Below are 25,250 nucleotides of genomic sequence, written 5' to 3'. Positions count from 1 at the left end.
AGAAAGGCCACTCAGACACCCACTGGGCCGCTGGCTGTATCCGACAACAGCGACATCGCCCAAATCTGACCCCCAGACTGCTCCAAAAAGCCGCCCTTAGTTGGAACTCGGCACCAGCCCCTCGGGCATTGCCCGAGTGCCCGTGTTGCCAATCCGACGCTGCTGACTGCAGTGTAAAGGCATGCGTGGTGAATGCATACAGGGTTCCTTCATACAACAGGCATAGGATGGTTGGGATCAGTGAATGTTTATTATCCATCCAATTATGTACTATTGATCGAAATATGTGATCATACTGGAGACTCATGAATGTCTGTTCCTAAATTCAGTATGATCACATGTACAGATGTAGAGTATGTAAGACCAACACTGTGCATTTGTCATTAACATTTTGGGGTTAGGTTCTATTTAGGTTAAAGTGTGGGGTTCCAAATAATTTGCTCCCCAAAAATGTAGGCAACACGTGCACTGCAGGGAGTCTCACTTACACGTATATAGCTCGCACAGTCTATCCCAACGAAATACATGTTGTTCGCTCGGGTCCAGTTCTTATGTTATCACAAAGTGGGAATTATCTAAATGCATTTTGGGACACATTCATTAATGCCATGATCCTGACAATACCGTACATGTTTATCCCATTATTGGTGTATTGGACTGATACATACTATGGAGTTTGGTTAGGTAGGATACATTTAAGTGAGTCAACAAATTATTAGGTCCATTATAATTAATCGTTTGATGAAACGGGAGAGGACATGACACATTGATTTGCATGATTGATATTGGTTACCCATTGGATGAATAAAAATATGAAATCCAGCTATGTGTACAGAAGACAAAAGATTGATGTAATAGCAGTAAGTTCATAAGAAATGATCATCCAAAAGGTGACTAAAGTGTGCCCTAGGGTTATATAACCAATGAATAGGAACAGTGACCCTCTTAAAACCAATAGACACAAATCAAGGACTATCATGACTGCTGTTTACATGATAGAAGATTATGAGGATTACACATAACTACTAAGTTTCTTAGCAATTGTTCTTGTGATCTGAAGTACGTATAATAGGACCCTACCGAGACACCTTAATAATTGGATTTGTAAGAGTACAAATGTAACTGAAAGTTGACAACAAAATGTGACACATTTAAAAAGAAACGAGCATTTGCAATGCAATAGATCTCGAATTAATTAAGTTTGAGCTATTGGCATTGCTAAATATTGCAACACGAATTGCTACAAAAGTCTATAAATTGTAGGCCAAACAAATGTGTATTTATTTTTGTAGCAATGGTGGCATGCTGTGCTTGAGATGAATATGTTTAAAAGTAAAGTGTGCCATACTGCGATTGATGTTTGCACTGATGGCTGGTGGTGTGTGTGCCTGTAGAAATTGTGCACTGATGGCTGGTAGTGTGTGTGCCTGGTGAAAGCGTGCACTGCCGGCTGGTGGTGTGTGTGCCTGGTGAAAGCGTGCAATGCCGGCTGGTGGTGTGTGCCTGGTGAAAACGTGCACTGACGGCTGGTGGTGTGTGTGTGCCTGGTGAAAGTGTGCACTGATGTCCGGTGGTGTGTGCCTGATGGAAGCATGCACTGATGGCTGGTGGTGTTTGCGCTTGGTGAAAGCGTGCACTGATGACTGATGGTGTCTGTGCCTGGTGAAAGTGTGCACTGATGGCCGGTGGTGTGTATGCCTGGTGAAAGCGTGCACTGACGGCTGGTGGTGTGTGTGTCTGGAAGTGTGCACTGAAGGCTGGTGGTGTGTGTGCCTGGTGGAAAAGCATGCACTAACATGTTTAAAAGTAAAGTGCGCCATACTGCGATTGCTACAATAGTTAATTGTGGATGTGTTAACAATTGATGCGTGCACTGATGGCTGGTGGTGTGTGCGCCTGTAGAAATTGGGCACTGATGGCTGGTGGTGTGTGTGCCTGGTGGACGTGTGTACTGCCGGCTGGTGGTGTGTGTGCCTGGTGGAAGCGTGCACTGACGGCTGGTGGTATGTGTGCCTGGCGAAAGCGTGCACTGACGGCTGGTGGTGTGTATGTGTGCCTGGTGAAAGTGTTCACTGGCGTCTGGTGGTGTGTGCCTGGTGGAAGAGTGCACTGACGGCTGGTGGTTTTTGTGCCCGGTGAAAGTGTGCACTGACGTCTGGTGGTGTTTGTGCCCGGTGAAAGCGTGCACTGATGACTAATGGTGTCTGTACCTGGTGAAAGTGTGCACTGACGGCCGGTGGTGTGTGTGTGCCTGTTGAAACCGTGCACTGATGGCTGGTTGTGTGTGTGCCTGGTGGCAAAGCGTGCACTGACAGCTGGTGGTGTGTGTGTCCCACAGAGGCTAATTGCCTTGTTGGTGCTACTGTGGTGCAGTGAGGGGCAAAGATGCTCAAAGGGTGGTTAAATAGCAATTGTAGTGTCAGTGGAGGAAGGTTCTTAGGCTAATTCAGGCTGTCATATCCCTACAGAAGATAGCATTGTAAGCCCTAGCTGGTTTTCAGCTGAGTCCATACATGTATGCAGCACATTAGTGCACTTCCTCTGTCTTTCCTCTTCACTCACTAGGCGCTCCAAAGACAACACTACAGCTCTTGCTGGGGGAAAGTTTATTCTTGGCCCAAAGCACCACAGCTCATAAAGAGAGCACACGTGGATATGCTTGTGCATAGTGACACTGCTGTGTGGTGTGCCTCACCGCACATGGCTCCGGCCCCTTTTTTGCCTCCAAATTTATCGTCCGGGGTCCCTGATTAGTTTCCAATATTATGTGTCCCCATTAAGAACCGAGCAGCATCAGGTGTGTGGGCTGCTGTGCTGGATAGGTGAGGCAGTGCCTGGTGCGTGTCCATGTCGGTGTTAATATTTGGAGTATGGTGAAGATCAAAGGAAGGTGCATTTATTATGGTCAGCTGAGATTGCTACTGAATCTGTTTGCTTACGCGGAGGCCGGGCTAATATAACACTCTAACATGGATTGGGGGAGCGGGGGGTTTGGTGTCCAAACTGTCTAATCGGAGTTCAAAATAGCGGATGCTGTACTTAGAGGGATACTAATCGGAACAAAACTGCTCCAGAATTGTAGCCACGTGCTACAAAACTAACATAGTCCCAGATGCAGCTCATGTCTGCAAAGGGTTTCCAGGCAAATGGACGGAAGGGTTATAAAACCCCCGCCCCCCACTCCACTTCTAAAGAGGACACAAGAAATTCTTTGGGTGGAACAAAAGGACCGTATAAAACTTGTGCTTATCTCGAGGAAGCGCATTCCTCGAAGGCTCGCTGAAGACTGGCAGAAATGCAGGAATGAGGCCCCAGCAACAACACAGGTTGTTTATGGGCTGTTACCAGAGCTCTCATAGACATTACAGCTCAAGAAATCACGAGCTGACCCCAAAGACTGTTCGAACCCATTCCCAAAACAGACAAGTGTTGCATGGCTAAACACTTATAAGGTCCCAAAGGCTAGATCTGTTGGCTATGCCAATGCTTGTTTTGAGTGAGTGGCTCGTGCAGGTATGTCACTGTGAGGTAGAGATGCTGTGAGTGCTTTTAAAGGAGCTCCTGGGACATTGCGCCACTTCAAAATGTATCTTGGGTCTGATGTAATACTTCTAGCCCCTATTCCTGTCTTCTCACACCCAATGCATCCTTAAATGTCCCATGTACAGCCGGGGTTGACACTCCTATTACCCCTGCCCACCAGTGACAGTTTACCCGCCACGGGTGGTGGTGGACGTGGTTGTGGTGGTGGACATGGTGGTGGACGTGGTGCTGGTGGTGAACGTGGTGGTGAACGTGGTGTGGTGGACATGGTGGTGGTGGACATGGTGCTGGATGTGGTGCTGGACGTGGTGGTGGTGGTGGATGTGGTGGTGGACATGGTGGTGGTGGACATGGTGGTGGTGGAATTGGTGGTGGATGTGATGGTGGTGGTGGATGTGATGGTGGTGGTGGACGTGGTGGTGGTGGACATGGTGGTGGTGGACGTGGTGGTGGTGGACATAGTGGTGGTGGATTTGGTGGTGGTGGTGGATGTGGTGGTGTTGGTGGTGGACATCGTGGTGGTGGATGTGGTGGTGGAGGACATGGTGTTGTTGGTGGACGTGGCGGTGGTGGACGTGGTAGGGGTGGACATGGTGGGGGTGGTGATGGATGTAGTGGTGGTGGACGTGGTGGTGGTAGACGTGGTGGTGGTGGACGTGGTGGTGGTAGACATGGTGGTGGTAGTGGACGTGGTGGTGGTAGATGTGGTGGACGTGGTGGTGGCCGTGGTGGTGGTGGACATGGTGGTGGTGGACATGGTGGTGGTGGACGTGGTGGACACGGTGGTGGTGGTGGGTGTGGTGGTGGACATGGTGGTTGTGGATGTAGTGGTGGATGTGGTGGTAGTGGATGTGGTGGTAGTGGACATGGTGGTGGAGGTGGTGGCTGTGGATGTGGTGGTGGTGGACGTGGTGGTGGTCGATGTGGGGGTGGATGTGGTGGTAGACATGGTGGTGGTGGTGGACGTGGTAGTGGTGGACATGGTAGTGGTGGACCCGGTGGTGGTGGGGGTGGTGGTGCGCATGGTGGTGGATGTGGTGGTGGACGTGGTGGTTGTGAACATGGTGGTGATGGACGTGGTGGTGGTGGACATGGTGGTGGTGGACGTGGTGGTGGATGCGGTGGACATGGTGGTGGTGGACGTAGTGGCGGTGGTAGTGGTAGTGGACGTGGTGGGTGCTGGGTGTGGTGGTGGTGGAAGTGGTGGTGGTGGAGGTGGGTGTGGTGGTGGTGGACGTGGTAGTGGTGGACGTGGTGGTGGTAGACATGGTGGTGGCGGAATGTGATGGTGGACGTAGTGGTGGTGGAGGTGGATATGGTGGTGATGGACGTGGTGGGGGTGGACATGTTGGTGGTGGACGTGGTGATGGTGGTGGACATGGTGGTGGTGGATGTGGTGGACATGGTGGTGGTGGTGGTAGTGGTGGTGGACGTGGTGGTGGTGGTGGGTGTGGTGGTGGTGGTGGATGTGGTGGTGGTGGACGTGGACATGGTGGTGGTGGACGTGGTGGTGGTGGACGTGGTGGTGGACATGGTGATGGTGGATGTGGTGGACATGGTGGTGGTGGTAGTGGTGGTGGACGTGGTGGTGGGTGTGGTGGTGGTGAACGTGGTGGTGGCGGTGGTGGTGAACGTGGTGGTGGGGGTGGACATGGTGGTGGTGGATGTAGTGGTGGTGGAAGTGGTGGTGGTGGACGTGGTGGTGGTGGATGTGGTGGTGGACTTGGTGGTGGATGTGGTGGTGGATGTGGTGGTGGTGATGGATGGGGTGGTGGTGGACATGGTAGTGGTGATTGTGGACGTGGTGGTGGTGGACGTGGTGGTGGTGGATGATGTGGTAGTGGTGGACATGGTGGTGGTGGTGGACGTGGTGGTGGTGGGGGTGGTGGTGGATGTGGTGGTGGATGTTGTGGACGTGGTGGTGGTGGAAGTGGTAGTGGTGGACATGGTGGTGGTGGGGGTGGACGTGGTGGTGGTGGTCGTGGTGGTGGTGGGGTGGTGGTGGTGGACGTGGTGGTGGTGGACGTGGATGTGGTGGTGTTGGTGGTGGACATCATGGTGGTGGATGTGGTGGTGGAGGACATGGTGTTGTTGGGGGACGTGGTGGTGGTGGACGTGGTAGGGGTGGACATGGTAGGGGTGGTGATGGATGTAGTGGTGGTGGACGTGGTGGTGGTAGACGTGGTGGTGGTAGACGTGGTGGTGGTGGTAGACATGGTGGTGGTAGTGGACGTGGTGGTGGTAGATGTGGTGGATGTGGTGGTGGCCTTGTGGGGGACGTGGTGGTGGCTGTGGTGGTGGTGGACATGGTGGTGGTGGACGTGGTGGACACGGTGGTGGTGGTGGGTGTGGTGGTGGACATGGTGGTTGTGGATGTAGCGGTGGATGTGGTGGTGGTGGACATGGTGGTGGAGGTGGTGGTTTTGGACGTGGTGGTGGTGGTGGACGTGGTGGTGGTCAATGTGGGGGTGGATGTGGTGGTGGTGGTAGACATGGTGGTGGACGTGGTAGTGGTGGTGGACGTGGTAGTGGTGGACGTGGTAGTGGTGGACATGGTAGTGGTGGACATGGTAGTGGTGGACGTGGTGGTGGGCATGGTGGTGGATATGGTGGTGGTGGATGTGGTGGTGGACGTGGTGGTTGTGAACATGGTGGTGATGGACGTGGTGGTGGTGGACATGGTGGTGGTGGATGTGGTGGTGGATGCAGTGAACATGGTGGTGGTGGACGTAGTGGTGGTGGTAGTGGTGGTAGACGTGGTGGGTGCTGGGTGTGGTGGTGGTGGAAGTGGTGATGGTGGAGGTGGGTGTGGTGGTGGTGGTGGACGTGGTAGTGGTGGACGTGGTGGTGGTAGACATGGTGGTGGTGGAATGTGGTGGTGGAGGTGTATATGGTGGTGATGGACGTGGTGGGGTGGACACGGTGGTGGTGGACGTGGTGATGGTGGTGGACATGGTGGTGGTGGATGTGGTGGACATGGTGGTGGTGGTGGAAGTGGTGGTGGACGTGGTGGTGGTGGTGGGTGTGGTGGTGGTGGTGGATGTGGTGGTGGTGGACGTGGACATGGTGGTGGTGGACGTGGTGGTGGACAAGGTGGTGGTGGATGTGGTGGACATGGTGGTGGTGGTAGTGGTGGTGGATGTGGTGGTGGTGGTGGTGGGTGTGGTGGTGGTGAACGTGGTGGTGGTGGTGAACGTGGTGGTGGTGGTGGACATGGTGGTGGTGGACGTAGTGGTGGATGTGGTGGTGGTGGATGTGGTGGTGGTGGACGTGGTGGTGGTGGATGTGGTGGTGGACTTGGTGGTGGTGGTGGTGGACGTGGTGGTGGATGTGGTGGTGGATGTGGTGGTGGTGATGGATGGGGTGGTGGTGGTGGTGGACATGGTAGTGGTGATGGTGGACGTGGTGGTGGTGGACGTGGTGGTGGTGGACGATGTGGTAGTGGTGGACATGGTGGTGATGGTGGACGTGGTGGTGGTGGGGTGGTGGTGGTGGTGGATGTGGTGGTGGATGTTGTGGACGTGGTGGTGGTGGAAGTGGTAGTGGTGGACATGGTGGTGGTGGGGGTGGACGTGGTGGGGGTGGGGGTGGTGGTGGACGTGATGGTGGTGGATGTGGTGGTGGTGGAGGATGTGGTGGACGTGGTGGTGGTGGACGTGGTAGTGGTGGACATGGTGGTGGTGGATGTGGTGGTGGTGGACATGGTGGTGTGGTGGACGTGGTGGATGTGGTGGGGTTTGGTGGTGGACATGGTGGTGGTGATGGTGGACGTGGTGGTGGTGAACGTGATGTGGTGGACGTGATTTCCCTTTATACTGAGTTTGAGTTTAAAATATTTCTTAAGCGTGCGTACACCGAGCGGTTTCATGGCGCTGTAAAGTACTAAAAACCCTGAGGGACAGAAAGACCGGGACACAAAAAGGGGCTTTATGGTGAGAAGGCTTGTGTAAAAAGGAAGGTTTTGAGTGCCTTACGGAAGAGTGTGTACTGGGGGCAGGAGCTCAAGTGCGCCGGGAGGGAATTCCAGAATGCAGGAGCAAGTGTGGAGAATTTGGAGCCTCCCCATTTTTTGCGTTTAAAGCGGGGAACTACGAGCAGTTGTTGGGTGGATGAGCGTAGCTCCCTGGGAGTAACATAGGAATGAATTTCGGAAGTGATAAAAGCAGTGGCTGAGCCGGACCGGGCATTGAAGATGATGCAGCCCAGCTTGAACTGGGCTCGTTCCTGTATGGGGAGCCAGTGTAGGGACTTGAGGAGGGGCGTGACGTGGTGTGATTTGGACAAATTAAATACCAGGCGGGCCGCCTGGTTCTGGACCAGCTGGAGACGTCTCACGTTGTACGCGGGCATGCCACAGTAGAGGGCATTGCCGTAATCCAGGCGGGAGGTAACCGTCGCCAGGACTATGAGTTTGAGTGCGGAGGGAGAAAAAAAACGAGAGACTTTGCGGATAGTACGGAGGGAAAGGATGAGGACACAACAGAGCTGACTTGGGAATGAAGGGAGAGTTGGTCATTGAGTTTGAATCCAAGAGTTTTTACAGAGGAAGATGGGTCGGGGGGGGACCTAAGGAGGGGGGCCAGAAGAGAGAAGACCAAGGACTGGGACAACCACCTGTCAGCACCAACTCCGTTTTATCGGGGTTTAGCTTCAGGTGGTTGTGATTCATCCAGTTCTGGATGAAGGTCATGACAGAGTGGAAATTGGATATGGACTCGGGGGAAGAAGATAGGGAAAAAATAAGCTGGAGGTCATCCGCATAGTTGTAGACGGAGACCTCCAGCTGTTGAAGGGCGAAGATGAGGGGCGATATACAAATTAATTAGCAGAGGGGAAAGGGAGGAACCCTGGGGAACCCTGCATTGAACCGCATGGAAGTCCGCCGAATAGTCACCCAATCGCACTGCTTGGGTGTGGTCGCGCAGGAAGGAGGACAGCCAGACCAAGGCCGAGCCTTCAATTCCCGCCGCTCTGACACGGGAAAGTAAGATGGCATGATCAACCGTGTCAAAAGCGGCGGAGAGATCGAGGAGGACCAGGGCCTGAGGATGGTTGGTGTCCATACCCTCTCTGAGGTTGTCAAGGACCGATAATACTACGGACTCCGTGGAGTGTGCGGGGCGGAACCCAGCCTGCCTGGGGGCTAAAACCCTGTTCTCCTCCACGAAGGTACTCAGTGTTCTGGTTACATGGCATTCCAGTACCTTCGCCAAAAAGGGTAAGAGTGAGATGGGGCGATAGTTAATAGGAACCGAGGGGTCAGCGCCAGGTTTTTTTAGGATGGGTAGGATGACGGCCGATTTAAGAGGTGAAATGACAATGCCCTGTGAAAGTGAGCTATTAAGAAGGGTGAGGGGTGGCAAGACACAGGCAGAGTAGATCTGTTTCAGGATGTGTGCTGGGCAGGGGTCTAGAGGGGAACCAGACTTAACCAAAGGCAGAAGAGAGAGGAAGGAATCTTCTGTGAGAAGAGGGATGGAGTCGAGGCGTGCTGCGACTGGGGGACACTGGGGGCTAACGAAGGAGGGGGAGGGGGGGATATTAGCTTTGATAGTGGCAATTTTATCTAGAAAGAAAGAGTTGAGGGAGTCACAAAGGTGCTGGGAGGGGGAGGGTTTGAGTGTGGCCCTGTCGGAGTATGCAAGGTCGTGCACAATAGCGAAGATTTCTCTGGGCCGATTTTCGGCGGTTTAGATTTTGGAAGAGAAGTAGGCCTTCTTGGTTGCCAAGATAGATTTTTTGTACAAGGCCGAGAGGGTGATGTACTAGTTTCTAAGGATCGGGCAGTAGTCTCGCCGCCAGGAGCGTTCCGCCCGGCGGACGTTAAGTTTTTGAACCTCAGTTCCTCATTGAACCAGCGATTTGCGTCGTTAGAGCGCCTAGATGATATCCGCCTTAATGGGGCGACTAAGTCGCAACCTACTCGCAACCATGCGTTGATGGAATCCGCTTGTCCGAGAGATGACAGCCCGTGGAGATCCGGGCTAGATGCGGAGAGTGTGGCAGACAGGGAGGCCACATCCACACGGTTCCATGAACGCACCCAGATGTTTTTGGCGAAAGAGGGCTTAAGGGCTGGGCTAAGGGATAGGGAAAAAGAGATGAGGAAGTGATCGGACCAAGTGCAGGGGGAGATAGACAGCGAAGTTATCGGCAGTTGAGGGACCAGATCTGATCAAGGATGTGGCCCTGGCTATGGGTTGGGGCGTGAACAGCGGGGACAAAGTTGAGGGAGCGGAGAGACTCCGAGAACTGTTTTGATGTTGAACATTCGGCCGGGTCAGAGGGCCAAAAGTTGAAGTCCCCTAGTACCACAATTGAAGAGTTATTTACTACTAGGGTGGCCACCAGGTCTTGGAAGCTCGGAAGAAAGAGTTGAGGAGAAGGGGGAGGGCGGTACATAAGGACACAAGTGAGCGGGGTACTGAGAGAAAGTGAACGGGCCACTAAAAAGTCTGATTAACCAATGGAAGAGAAAGCTAGAGGTTGAAAAATGATTTCTCTGCGGGCAATCAGGGCGACGCCACCTCCCGGTTTGCCGGGAGGACGGTCGGCTCGAAGAGCATAATAAGAAGCAGGAAGCATGGCTAATAAGGAGCGAAGGGAGCTGTCACAGAACCAGGTCTCTGTAAGAAATAAGAGGTCGGGTGTGTGTAGGTCCAATAGAGTGAAGAGTTCATGGTGATGCTTGACTGCTGATCTGGTATTAAGGTAAAAGGCAGATAAAGCGGTGGGGGGGGACGAGCTGGTGGAACAAAGCCGGAGCAGATGGCGGGTGATGAGGATGAGGGATGGGAATGGGGGGAAGCGTGTGGGGGGGACAGACCTAGCCTGTTGATTCGTGCTATTGCAGTATCATCCAGAGGCCACGGGCCTTGGAGACTGGCCAGCTGCGTGGAAGAGTATTGTATGGAGTGGGCAGAGTGGCCGGCCCCTAGCCCCGTTCGGACGCGGACGGGCGCAGACGGGCTTACCTTTGGCGCGCCTTCGGCACGCAAACGTCGCATCCGAGGGAGACACATGATTTATGGAGAGAAGGAGGGAGGGTGGTGGGTGTGGCCTCCGATAAGGGGGCGTGGCCTGCGGCCTGGGCGAAGTGCTGGCGTGGAGTGTCTAGCTCCGATATCGAACAGCGCTAAGTCCGCTGTCGAAACCGGAATGGTGGCAGAGGGTAAGTGGTTAAAAACACAATAATATACAGTGACAATCCAATTTTTAAAAAACGAGGTGACTCCCGGCTTCCGCCTCAGGAGTATGGTACAATGCAAATGGCGACGCTAGCAATCAGCGTCACTATATAGACTTTTGGTGGTGGGCGTGGCCTCCGATAAGGGAGCGTGGCCTGCGGCCTGGGCGAAGTGCTGGCGAGGAGTGTCTAGCTCCGATATCGAACAGCGCTAAGTCCGCTGTCGAAACCGGAATGGTGGCAGAGGGTAAGTGGGTAAAAACACAATAATATACAGTGACAATCCAATTTTTAAAAAACGAGGTGACTCCCGGCTTCCGCCTCAGGAGTATAGTACAATGCAAATGGCGACGCTAGCAATCAGCGTCACTATGTAGACTTTTGGTGTTGGGCGTGGCCTCCGATAAGGGGGCGTGGCCTGTGGCCTGGGCGAAGTGCTGGCGTGGAGTGTCTAGCTCCGATATCGAACAGCGCTAAGTCCGCTGTCGAAACCGGAATGGTGGCAGAGGGTAAGTGGTTAAAAACACAATAATATACAGTGACAATCCAATTTTTAAAAAACGAGGTGACTCCCGGCTTCCGCCTCAGGAGTATAGTACAATGCAAATGGTGACGCTAGCAATCAGCGTCACTATATAGACTTTTGGTGGTGGGCGTGGCCTCCGATAAGGGGGCGTGGCCTGCGGCCTGGGCGAAGTGCTGGCGAGGAGTGTTAAGCCCCGATATCGAACAGCGCTAAGTCCGCTGTCGAAACCGGAATGGTGGCAGAGGGTAAGTGGTTAAAAACACAATAATATACAGTGACAATCCAATTTTTAAAAAAACGAGGTGACTCCCGGCTTCCGCCTCAGGAGTATAGTACAATGCAAATACTGTTTATGTGATTAAGTTTTAGCCTGAATCTGCCCCCGAAATAAAAGCCTCAAGCAGCTGGTCAACCATGCAGGGAGCTGCCCTGTAAAATGCCCGAGTCCTGTTCAGCTGAGACTGTGAACGGAGCCGACGTCTGCGCTGCAGTGACACCCCCTGCTGCTCACTTTTATTGACGCCCCTGAGTCTTATTTATTTATTTAATGTGATTTTCTATAGCGCGAACATAACCCGAAGGTGTCAGAGAGCTTTACAAAAGAACCAGTTGCGATACATAAGGATTTAGGATTACATGAGTTACATAAAAGGTACAAACAGGAAAAAAATTGCAAATGTACAAGTTGTAAAGTCACACAGGGAAGAGATACAAATAGAAAAAATTGCAAATGTACAAGTTGTAAAGTCACTCAAGGAAGAGATACAAATGGATAAACTCTAAGAATCACATAGGAATGGTAGTGAGTACAAACGTCTACTACATATACTAGTGGTTAGAGTTATCTCTATATACATATATATACAAATAGTAGATTTTCTCAGGATTCCACTTTACGAGCGATTCGGACAAGTATATATCACATATTTACAAAGTGAAAAGAGAAATAAATTTTTTTTTAATTAAACAGTTGGGGTAGAGAGCGGTATGTGGGGGAGAAGAGTTGGAGGCTGAGATTGGTGAGAGGAGAGAGGGGGGCCTGAAGGGGGGAAAGAGATAAGGCAGTCCAGTGTAAGTGAAATGTCTGAAGGTCAGCAGGATGGAATCCAAGGGACCAAAGGAAAGGACAAGAATCAACAAAATGGCGGACCCAGGTCGTGGGCATCGATGGAAACCATCTCAACATGGCAAGATGCATCCAGGGCAAGAGCGACAACAGGAGAGGGTCCCAAAATGGCGGAGCACACATGAGTTCCAGTCCAAAAGTTACGAGGGCCAAGTCCTAAGAAAACCAGGGAGTTGACCCAACGGAGGAAGAACAAGAGGGGAAAAGGAGCAAGACAGTTAAAAGAAGGAGCATCTTCAGTATTTGCACCTCCTTTCACCACTGCTGCACACACATGATCCTTGGTCTAAATGCTCACATGCTCCTGTACTGGGCACCACAGTCCACCCATGTCATTAGCTGGAGGGGTGTTAAAACAAATCCCCAGGTCTCCACCCAGCTTACTGTGCCTCAGAGTGCTTGCCCCTCAAGTCCGGGCTGGTGACGCAGGAGCGCCCCTGCAGCTTGGCATCTGGCACTTTTCAAAAGTGTGAGCATAGGGGTCTCTAGAGAAAGCAAAGGGGTGGAGGTGAGCCCCATTCCACCCTCACTGACACCCAGAGTGTTATTATCGACCCTTCCTTGGTGTGTTCTGGTCTCAGAGTTGACATGTGTAGTATTTATCATGCAGCGTGTGGGCTGCAGCCCTTCCAAGGAGTATGTATGCCCTTATAGCTGCAGAGCCGTGCCAAGCTGCATGAAAGGCAGCGGAGGGAGAGAGAGCGCCACGCCTGGGCCTTCAAAGCACCTGAGATGAAGAGTGTTTGTTGTTTGCACAGGCCAGCCCTAGCTATCACGCCGGGAGACAAGTTACGGGCCCCGCACGTTCTCACCTGCTCACACGCTTGACACATCTGTCGAAGAGATGGCGCAGACTCGGGCTGTGAAAAACCAGATCGCCTCACTTTGGCACGATTGGCCGCCTCACTTTGGCACTAGCAACAAGGGACAGAGGCTGGACCTGGCGGATATTTTTCCTTTCAAAAAAGAGGTGTTGTATAGCTCCTATATATCCTTATATCGTGTCAAGTTAGCATAGGTACATTTCAGATTTAAACGCCATTTTTCCTTTCTTGCAACTTCTGCACACGACCCTTAATTGTTGACTTAGCTTTCAATCTAGTGGTTTGCCGTGGTGTATGTGAGAATAATATGTTATTGCTCTGATATCAGTCTTGTTTAATAAACCATGTCTGCACGGAGAGTGCTGAAGTTTCAGGAGCAACACGATATGGAATTGTTATGAGGTCTGATCTCCACGCCTTCATAGTCATAACACAAGTGCAGCCTTTGCCAACTTGGGCTTGAGGCGGGATTGATATTGCTTTGCACGAGAATTGTTAACACACTTGATGCGGTGCACATGCAGAGAGAGCTGGTGTATGCTGATGTGATTCCTTCATGCTAGGACACTAAGGTATGGGCCCGCCCTAAAACAACCCAAAGAGACCTTCTTAGATAATAATATAATATATGTGTTAGGGAGGGTGAGATATAAGTGTTGTTAACTCTTATTCATTACAGCATGTTAACATGCTGTCACCATTCGCTTTTTATGTCTTAGTAACTATGCTGATAATTTTGCTACTGATAATAAGTATACTTGTATTATCAAAGATACTGCGCCTGAGAAGACGGCATTAGTAAATAAACATTTCAAATGCACATGTGTCTTCTTTACTCCATGATCTGGTTTGTAATGATAATATAACGAAAGAGTGTTCATGAGTCCCACGTACCCTGAGGTACTGTAAGTTCATGTTCTGGTTTGTCTAAACATTGGGTGTTTGATATGTCCAATGAGACACTGTAGCTAGCTCGGTAAGGGGTGAGTTGGTTGCTAAGGTAAGTTTTGGGACATCCTAATTTGCCGAGGTTCCACTCCTCTGTGCACAGTTCTGTGTGAGTACAGAAACCCTGCAACATGGCGCCCAACGGTTTCGGTGGTCTTATATCATGACACTCGAGTAGTTTATCGTTCATGCCTTAACCCCTTCACATCCGTTTCCGGAAAACGGGGTGTTGGTGAAACCTACCTATTTTTTGAAATAGGTCTTTATTCAAGCTTGATTCTTACTTAAACGGTTTCTTTGAATTACTACCCAGTTGTGCTACAAAGTATTCTTTGTGTTTTCTTGTTTCCAATTCTGTAATGGCGGCAGCGGTGGCTATTGCACAGCATAGTCGCGTAGCGGTACGCAACCATCTTCAGACGTACCAAGTCCCAGTAGATGGGATGGCTGTGATTTTCGTGGTAAGTGCAGATCCGGCGTTTCCTTACGAGTTGTTTTACTCTTGGGTTACGTTTCCGGCTGTGGACGCTAATTCTGGTTTGTTCCACTCCTACACCGCCTCGGATGTCCCGGCTGAATATACGCCATACAGGGCATTGGAAATACCTATTGATCATTGGCAGCATCGAGTTTGGTTTGATGGCGCCCTCCCCCACTCTTTGTCCCCTGCGAGGTTAGGTCCACTCTCAATTCCAGGTACTAATTGGCCTGCGTTGGGTGGCTTTACCCCGCACCCGAATCACGGGGCTTGTACCCTGGCAGAAATTCGCAGGCTACATGTAGTTTCCATTTCCGTGATTCGTGCTTTAGTGCAATACATCGGTCGACATCTTCCTGGTGGTCCCCAGGGGGGTGCGGCCGCTCCCATGGAACGAGGCGGAATGCATCTCAATCCAGTGATGGTAAATTCGGTTTTTGGTGCGCGTCCTGTTGACAACGATGACTTCCCATTCTGGCTAGCAGAGAAGTTTGATCAACTGGAGGCGGTTTTTCCGAATTCTACTCCTGCTGATAAACATAGAATGTTGACGATTACTCTACCGAAGGATATTACTCCTGAACTTGCTGACTGTGACAGCTGGGGAAAAACATTTGCGGCAGTTTATACAAGGTGCTTCGGCACCCCGTCTATGACTGCCCTGCCTGAAATCGTTAGACGTGTTCAGAATGATCACGGTCCAGAGGCAGCGGTTGAATTGGGTATGCGCCTGTGTGGTTCTTTTGAGATTGTAAGTGATCTCATTCTCTCCAATGTTAAAGGAGATGCAGTTAACTTTCAGGTGTCGAATGCTTTGGCTGCTCTGCCCGATGCCGACAAACCCCGCCAGTTAGCAAAGATTGTGGTGGCCGCTTATAAAACGATTGGCCGCACAAGTAGAGGTCTGAAATATTTTCCAGTGAAGGAGAAAAAACAACCACAGGGGCAATCTGCAGTGACAGATGCCCAGCCCAAGTCCAAGAAACAAAATTGGCCTAAAAAACAGACACAGGGGAAGCAGACAACGCAGACTCAGGGTACTTTTCCTGCAATACAAGCTCCTGCGCCACCCGAAAAAGTTTATGATTTGCGCGACCGCGCGATGATTAAATCGCCTGATCGTTTTCAGGGTTCTGATCAACGCTCTCCTCGTTCCTTTCAGGACACATCGGCCCAGAAGACCGGTGGAGGAGGAGGGGGTGGACGTGGACGTGGTGGCCAACAAGGACGTGGCCAGTCCCGCCAGACGGACGGCGCAGTGAAGCAGGAGGATTCTACGCCTAGGCGTCCGCAGTTTGCGAAAAAGAAAGTCGCAGCCTTAACAGCGCATCGATATGCCACAGATAGTGAGAACGCGGCTTCGGAATCTGACGTGGGCTCTGACCTTGCTGGACAGCGCGGCGGAGATAACCATAGTCAGAGAGGCGCTGCGTCCACTACTGAGGGTGACAGCGACTGATGTCTACGTTGTGATAGAAACAGCGGATACGAGACTTGCTCCCCCTGAAAGACTATATGAAATTGTCCTGTTAATTGAAGGTGACATACAGCGTACCGTTAAAGGTGTATTTTGGGAGAATCTGTCTTCTACATATGATATTTTACTTTCGGAGGCTGACTGGCCCCCACCTTTTGTGCTCGCGGCGCCGCGAGGGGAGGAGGTAATCCTACCCAGTTTCGCGAACACTGTCTCGAAAGAGCATGCGCAGCATTTTGCAGAAGAGTGGGCTCGGGCTCTCGCGCCGGCTCTGTACCGTAACCAATGTGGTTGGGATAAATTGTCGCCTTGCCACGAAATTCCGTTGCGGTCTCAGCCGCAGCCTCAACCTCAATATCCCATTCGGCGTGAAGCAAAATCTTCCGTCGCGGAAATCCTTGAACAATTGGAATATCAGGGAGTTATTGAAACGTGTGTGTCACCGATGAATAATCCCCTTTTTACTGTGAATAAACCTGACGGATCATATCGTTTGGTTTTGGATTACCGGCATTTAAACTCGCATTGCCGTAACTGTGCTGTACAGAATACCCACGGCTCTGCCCTAGTGGATAGTCTCGTGCGTAAGCGTTTCAAGACAACGCTTGACATATCCAATGGTTTTTATGCCCACAGATTGGACAGCTTTAGCTCCCAATGGACCAGTTTTACAAGCGCTGGAGTCCAAAAGCAATTCCGGCGTCTTCCAATGGGCTACAAGAATAGTCCTGGTGTATTTACCGCTCGAATTGTCTCTATTCTGGAGGCACTCGACCCTGATGCTTTTTCGTATGTGGATGACATATATCTCACAGACGACGATATTTGGGAGCATCTGTGTCGTGTAAATTCTCTTGTTTGCAACTTCGCAGACATGGGTTACAAATTCAACTTTGCAAAATCGCACATTGCTGAACACACAGTGTTGTTTTTGGGCTATGAGCTCAACAATGAAGGTAGAGGTTTGGCTCCTCACTTCTTGGAGAAGTGCGCACAATTGCGCGCACCAACAACACTGAAAAAATTACAATCCTTACTGGGCTTTTTGAATTTCGGCAGAACTTACATTCCGGAATATGCCCAGCGTATCAAGCCTTTGTATGCTTTGATACAACCGACTTTCTCTAAATCATGCTGGCTGCCTGAGCATTCAGCCATTTTGCAATCCTTGCAGGCTGATTTGCTCGCTTGTAAATATTGACTGACTCGTGATAGCCACACCAACCTGGTCATAAGAATAATTCCTGGGACGGTGGGTTTCACGTACCTCACTTTTAATGAAGGTGACACGGTACCTATTGCTTACAAGTCACACTTGTACACTTCGGCTGAGATGCGGTTTCCCACCATAGAAAAGGTTTTAACTGCTGTACAGATGGCTATTCTAAAGGAACGAGCTCTGTCACAGGGGAAACGCATGCTAGTGGTAACACCCTGTCCTCATTTGGAGGCAGTCACAAAAGCAAGTGTACCAAATTCAAAGGCTTTGCACCCTCGGTGGATTCAGTGGGCTGCGTCATTGTCATCCACGGATGTCATGTTTATTTTTGACGCTTCCTTACGGTCGCAGGAGTACTTGCAGTATGAATTCGTTCACCCTGCTCCTCTGGCGATGCGACCTTTGGAGGACTTCCATTGCATCATTTACACTGATGGGTCGGCGCAGGTTGCGCATGGCTCTAAACATGCCTACGTTTCCGCATGCGCCATTGTGGTCGGTGCTATGTTGAATGATGAGTTCATTTCCAGGGAGGTACACACGTTGCCCCTGGGCGATTGCACCGCACAATTGGCAGAGCTTCGTGCTCTCTTACTAGCTTTGGAGTACGCAGATCCAAGTGTTACTACTCTAATTGTAAGTGATTCTTACTACTGTGTCCAGTCTTACAATGAAAACTTGTTCTTTTGGATTCAAAATGATTTTCATGATTCCAAGGGTAGCACAATAAAACATAAAATGATCTGGGTTCGAGTGGCAGAGCTTAAGGCTATGTTGCCACTCGTTTATGTGATTCATACTCTCGGTCATCAGCGCGTAGGAGTTCACGCTGTTGGCAACTCGCTTGCTGATGAAGCGGCGAAATCAGCAGTATCTACATACTTAGTTGCAGCAGTTACTAGGTCTAAAACCAAGATTGATAGCGACATCTTGGCAGCGATTGCTGCCTCTGAGAAGGGAAGTAAACATCCTTCGGGATTCCCTTCGAAGTATAAATACCACTTAAGTCCCGAAAAGGTTCCTTTTGTGACAATTCCTGATGTTGGGGAACGGCTGATTCCCAACTCGGATCGCAGAGCAGACTTGATTACAGCGGCTCATGAAGGTGTGGCGTCTGCGCATGCGGGCGTCTCGGCCACTGTAACTCAATTACAATTACGTTTCTGGTGGCGGGGACTGTACAAACAGACGCGTGATTATGTCCTTCTTTGTGACATATGCCAGCAGATTAAACCTTCAACTGCTACGCGTCCGCCTCAGACTCAGTTGTACATTTCTAATAAACCGCTAGGCTGTGTTTATTTAGATCACTGCGGTCCATTTTCATCTGATACTGCGTATAAATACATCTTAGTAGCAGTTGACTCATGCACACGCTTTGTGTGGGTATGGCCACATCGCAGCGCTGATTCCCGGACTGTCATCAGAGATTTGCGTATCTTTATAGGGATTTTTGCCTGTGGTACCTTCCATTCGGATCAGGGTCCGGCTTTCGCCTCTAAGGCGTATAAGGATGCCATGACTTCGATGGGGGTCCAAGTCAAGTTTTCGTCACCCTACAGACCTGAGGGTAATAGTGTAGTTGAACGAATGAACCGTGATTTAAAGCAATCTTTGACAGCCCGAGTTATAGGCACTGGCAGAAACTGGCTGGCTCACCTCTATGGCGTGCAGCGTGCTCTTAATAATCTCCCTAGAAGGTCTCTGGGTGGGCGGACCCCATACGAAATGCTCTTTGGCATCAAGATGTTCGTCCCTGACCTTGACGGTCTAGACTCGGTGGTTCGCGCCACTTCCTTTGACGCAGATGAACATTGCAATGTTTTACAGAATCTACAAAAGACGAGAGACACTCTTGCAAAGGAACATTTGCCCTCCACATCGGATGATGCGTTGCAGATCCCGGTAGTTGGCTGGCTACCCCAAGTTGGAGAACTGGTTCGAGAGAAGATCGACAACAAGAAAGAGTTTGGTCCCTCATATCGAGCTCCGGTCCCAGTGCTTGGAGTGAAGGGCACAAGAACAGTCATTTTACCACCACTTCCAGGTCGTAAGGAAAACAGGTTTATTTCTATTGACAATGTCAAGATACACAGAGTGGCCGATTCTTCTTAGCATGACACCGGCTGTTTCCTGTCCTTCCATTGTGAGAAATTCAATTATGCCCACTGCTTCTAATAATGAACCTGAGGTGGCCATCGAATTACCTGCTGTTTCCAGTCCATTATTGAATAATTTACCAGGAACTAACCTTGATGAGACAGACTATACATACCCCACTGATTTGTCCATGCCTGACCTGCAAGCTCGTTTAGCCACGGAATCCAGATTTTCATTTGACTCTACTTCCCTTGCCTCGAAAAAACCCTCTAAAATTGCAGTATATGCTAGCCTGTTTAAAAAACATTTTTTGATACCTCCTTGGATATACATTTGGCTGGTCCTTTTTTCAGTTTACCTTTTTATGTCAATTGGTTTTGTGTTTTATTTTTTTCGGATTATGAATGGACACTATGTCGAGGAGAGAACTTGCATTACTCATTTGAATGGAACTTTGGCCCCACTTTCCTCTTCACATTCTACACACAGATTAAAAAGAGACTTGACTTTGGTTAACATCACAGCGTGGCCTGTTCTGGATGGAATCGCGTGGGATGCAGTTCGTTTTCAGATTCATGGCCCAACGGAAGTCGTTAATGTCCCTAATGTACTAAGAGTTAATATGGGGGATGTGGTGAAACAAAACATTCGTTCTGATGATTGGGATGTTAATGCTGTGGAAAGTTTGTTTTCTGATTTGAAATATTATGCTGCTTTTGATGCTGAGGATTTATATTTAGAATCTGCTAATTATGGTGAATTGTTCTGTTACCAACATTATGGCAATCACTTCTTACACAAGACATCTTCCCGAAGGGATGCGGTTAATTTTACTCAGTGGGAACATTGCCCAGCACCAACACAAGGGAGTTCAGAAACGTTTCTTAAAAAGTATACTTATTTCACTGACTTTAATCAGTCCAATCCCGAGTCCTTTTATTTTAAATTTCACAAACAGCCACTGTCCAAGGTTCGACTTACAAATACAAAATTGTTATATTCAAAGGCCTTCCTGGATCAATTAGTTACTGGAGGGTATGAGTTATGGAAGGATACCATAGACCTTAAATCAGTTTGGGGCTCAAGGGCCTGGCAGGTACAAGGCACTGAGGCTTTGCACCGTGCATGTCTCATCCCAAATCATATGTGGTTTTTAAATGAAACCATTTCCCAGACCACATGCTTTGGATTGGCTACATCTAAAAGGTTAAACACCCCGTCTTTCCCGGAGTTGGAGGAATATGAGAATTGGAGTAATTTTACTAAATTGTCCATTAGAGATATACAGGCTCTGCTTCTGAATTCCTCCTTTAACATTTCCAGTATGAATCCCAAGGGTTGGCTGCTTTGGCACCGTAGTGCTGATTCTTGCCAAAAGAGATTTTTAAATATAACTGACGGTTTTAAGACTGTTAGATCTGATCCCCGTTTTGATTTGAGTCATACTGTCACCTCTTACTCAGTGGGCAAGTTGTGTCAAGCTTGGCTGAAACATTCAACTTTACCTGCGGTTAAGTATCACCTTTCCAAACTGAATGCAGACGTGGATTTGAATGATTTCATTAAGGGCCCAGCTAGTGGCAGGTCGAAACGTTGGTTATATGGTGTTTACAATGAAATTTGGAAACTCTCACAGATTGAGGCTGCTTCACGCCTTAGGGCTATTGATCAGGCAAATCTTGAGAAAGTTCTTGCAGTTGTTGACAATAGCATTAACGTGCTTTCCTCTAGAATTTACACATTAGATAATATTGTGTCGTCTGTTGTTGATATTGTACATGATGAAGTATCTGTATTATACCATGGTCAAAATCAATTACGTTCAATCATACAGTTTGCATGGACACTTCAGACTCTGAAAATGGGTAAAGTTCCCTGGGGATACATGAATGTTTCTTCTTTATTTGCACCGTTTAATTTGACAGACAAACAACGCTTGCTTTCAATGCGTGATGCTTCCTTTTCTATGCTCCATATTGAAAGGTTGGAATCTTTACCTTTTTCTGTGGCAGAAGCCACTGCTGCTACGTGGCTTATCCACGGTTTAATAACGCTGCCTTTTGCTTTATATAAGTTTTCAAATTGTATGAAGTATGTGCCAATAGGTCGTTTTGAACCCTTAGGTAGCGGTTTTCTTCATGAAGTCTGGTCACTCCCATACACATACAGATGTTTCAAGGATGAACAAGAGGTTTATCTAACAGGGGATGAGTGTACTGAGACGCCGGATCATTCTTTAATGTGCAGACACATACAGTTACACGGTTCATGTAACAAGGACCGACCGAATATGGCTTGCGTTTTACAGGGCACGCCAGTTCCTGCTATCATCCCCACGTTTAAATTGTTAGAGAATGGTAGTTATTTAATGCTCAATAATGAAAACTGCTGTGGTTTAATTAAAGGTATAGCTTTCATAGTAACGGTTAGTGAGCGAGTTATTTGCTGCAGAAATGTTCTTTATCCTCCCACACGTGAACATAGGGAGTCTTCCATTTGGCCACAGATACCGACCTTGGGAGCAGAATTCAGCGGCATGGCTAGAATAAGAGCTCTATTGTCCCAGAAAGAGGTGGCCTTGAGCTCGGCCCGTGAAACTTTCGTGCTTCACATTGCTAACACCCGTACGGAGGTTCAGGCTCTATTAAACACTGATTTGCCTTTGCATTTCGGAGCCATGGTCCGTTCTATCTTTAACGCATCCTCCACAACGGGCCTAGCACATTTTTTTAAAGTTGTTAGCGGTGGTCTCGTGACTTCCTTTGAGAAGATATTTGGAGTCATCCCTGCCTTCTTCCATTCTATTTTTTCATCCTTATTTGGAGGGTTCCCGTTTTTGCTTGCATTAGCGGCTGGCGCATTGGTGGTTTTCTGCCTTTTTAAATATGGATGCCCTTCCTGTGCAAGACCACGAACAGCTACTACTGACGCGGTTTCGCAACCGCATGCTTGATTACTATGGCACACTGCCGTTAGCGACTCTAAGCACGGCGTTTGGATTATCTTTTCGGTTCTCCTATTTCACCTGTGTCCAGCCTGTATTTCGCTGTCTGACCTGCGATTTCCTTTGGGCCATTGATTTGTGTCTCTGCGGACCAGCATCTTCTGACGTCGATTTTGATCAACTGATGAGTCCTATCATTGCTCACGAGTTGGTTTGTTCTGACGAAAGGATTATGGCCTTGGCGGTGGCACATGGACTAATGGGTCCCTGGGATGTGTTGTCGGCAGCGCAAAATTTCTTGGAACTAAGTTTTCTTGAGAACCCACCGAGCTGTCCTCTGATGGTTATAGAGGATCCGGTGCTGGAAGTTCACGTATGTTCCTTTCATCTTTTAAATTGGATGGCTGAACTGTTTTCGGATGAGGACAGTGACTTCCTCCTGGAGGCTGTTGCAGCTTACTTTTCATATACAGTCTTATCATAGACACTGCCTCAAATTGACATGCTGATTGATAGCATTTCCTTGATTTTATTGACTTTTGGTCAAGACATTTTATTTTTGCTTGCCTATTGGCTTGAGCCACATTATATTTGTGGGCTATTTTTTAGCATTAGTTTTTATAATTGAATTTTTATTCATGCTCGTTTATGAATGGATTCTGCTCTCATGTGATGGCACTTCTGTTACCTTATTTAGTCCGTTCTCGGATCATGGGGGGGTGTTGTATAGCTCCTATATATCCTTATATCGTGTTAAGTTAGCATAGGTACATTTCAGATTTAAACGCCATTTTTCCTTTCTTGCAACTTCTGCACACGACCCTTAATTGTTGACTTAGCTTTCAACCTAGTGGTTTGCCGTGGTGTATGTGAGAATAATATGTTATTGCTCTGATATCAGTCTTGTTTAATAAACCATGTCTGCACGGAGAGTGCTGAAGTTTCAGGAGCAACACGATATGGAATTGTTATGAGGTCTGATCTCCACGCCTTCATAGTCATAACACAAGTGCAGCCTTTGCCAACTTGGGCTTGAGGCGGGATTGATATTGCTTTGCACGAGAATTGTTAACACACTTGATGCGGTGCACATGCAGAGAGAGCTGGTGTATGCTGATGTGATTCCTTCATGCTAGGACACTAAGGTATGGGCCCGCCCTAAAACAACCCAAAGAGACCTTCTTAGATAATAATATAATATATGTGTTAGGGAGGGTGAGATATAAGTGTTGTTAACTCTTATTCATTACAGCATGTTAACATGCTGTCACCATTCGCTTTTTATGTCTTAGTAACTATGCTGATAATTTTGCTACTGATAATAAGTATACTTGTATTATCAAAGATACTGCGCCTGAGAAGACGGCATTAGTAAATAAACATTTCAAATGCACATGTGTCTTCTTTACTCCATGATCTGGTTTGTAATGATAATATAACGAAAGAGTGTTCATGAGTCCCACGTACCCTGAGGTACTGTAAGTTCATGTTCTGGTTTGTCTAAACATTGGGTGTTTGATATGTCCAATGAGACACTGTAGCTAGCTCGGTAAGGGGTGAGTTGGTTGCTAAGGTAAGTTTTGGGACATCCTAATTTGCCGAGGTTCCACTCCTCTGTGCACAGTTCTGTGTGAGTACAGAAACCCTGCAACAGAGGGGAAAAGGGGACGGGAGTTTGGCTGAGAGGGACATTATTTCGCAATAAAATGACAGTTATTTCAAAATGCAAACACAAACTTTGTAAAGGCAAGGGAAACAAGGACATTGCAAGCTTTTCAAAGGGCAAAAATAAGGAGCTTTCCATCACCCTAGCAGTATAAACAAGCCAAGCCACGAAAGTTAAAGTGATCGGACGGAGGCAGAGGGTAAAGCAACTTAATGACCCGTGACGGAGGAGACAGATGGGTGTTCCGTGCGTGCATGCGCACGTGCACTCAAGCTTCAGGCCAGCAAAACTCTGGTAGGTAGCACTTTTTTTGACCCTTTACTAAATGTCGAGCAAACAGCGCATGTGCTGCAGTAGGCTCGACCTAAAAAAAAGTGAAACAGAAGTGGATCTGAAAAAGGTGAACTGTATTCATAGATTCCATTAAGATATCAGAAAGTTCAAAGAAAAGAAAAAATCCTTGTATTTATTTGATTTTAATTTTCTTCGATTATATTTCAACCTTGAAAAAGTTATTTGGAACTAAATGTATTAGTTGGTTGGATTTTATCGCTTGAAGTAATGAAAGAATACATGATTCCTTGAATTAGCGGTGTACAGGTGGCGAATATCCTTGGATCTTGTATTACATTCGGAGAAATATAAATGAACTCTGACTTGCATTGAAAGAAACACTGTACATACTAGAGTACGTTTCCCATACTTATAGGATCTCACCTTGCGCAGCATGGCCTCAGATTTCTGCAGATCAAAGTTTCTGGCTGAAATATAAGAATAGAGATTAACTGGGGGAGAACAGCAGCTTGTGAGACTTTAGACGGGTCAATTCCAATGAAACATCCACCTTCAGTTACCCTCACTTCCAGTTTATTAGCCATTATATACTCTTTGCCAACCCGCAATCATGATTAAATCCCACGCTTCATGCTACCTCGGTCTGGCAGCAAGCCCAGGGCTAGGGTGACTAGACAATGTGTGACCCATAGAAGATTGTACCATTTATGAGCAAATCGCCTACAGTTATGTGGTTAATTGTGCCCATAAGAACAGCTTCCAAACACCACGCAACTACAGTTAGGTGCAGTAACTGGCACGAAATAACACCATCAACACCATCCACATAGTGTTGGCTGCATCACATTTTAACCCCAAAAAACACCTCCCAACCCTAATAGGTGTTAACTTTAGTTATCTTGTGGATGCTATGCCCAAC

At 48.7% G+C, this 25,250-nt stretch overlaps 1 protein-coding gene across 1 annotated transcript in view; it reads right to left on the bottom strand.

The window, feature by feature from the left end:
- LOC144791328 (SEC14-like protein 2) overlaps window positions 1-25,250 on the bottom strand; it is a 326,084-nt gene that overhangs the window by 224,717 nt on the left and 76,117 nt on the right. The window contains exon 3 of the mRNA XM_078666003.1: window positions 24,755-24,798. Coding sequence (XP_078522129.1) covers window positions 24,755-24,798 — 44 coding nt within the window. The remainder of the gene's footprint in view (window positions 1-24,754; window positions 24,799-25,250) is intronic.

The sequence above is a fragment of the Lissotriton helveticus genome, chromosome 11, assembly GCF_964261635.1.
Source record: "Lissotriton helveticus chromosome 11, aLisHel1.1, whole genome shotgun sequence".
Lineage (NCBI taxonomy): Eukaryota > Metazoa > Chordata > Amphibia > Caudata > Salamandridae > Lissotriton > Lissotriton helveticus.
Note: the sequence above shows the minus strand (reverse complement) of the source record. Positions and strands in the feature narration are given on the sequence as shown.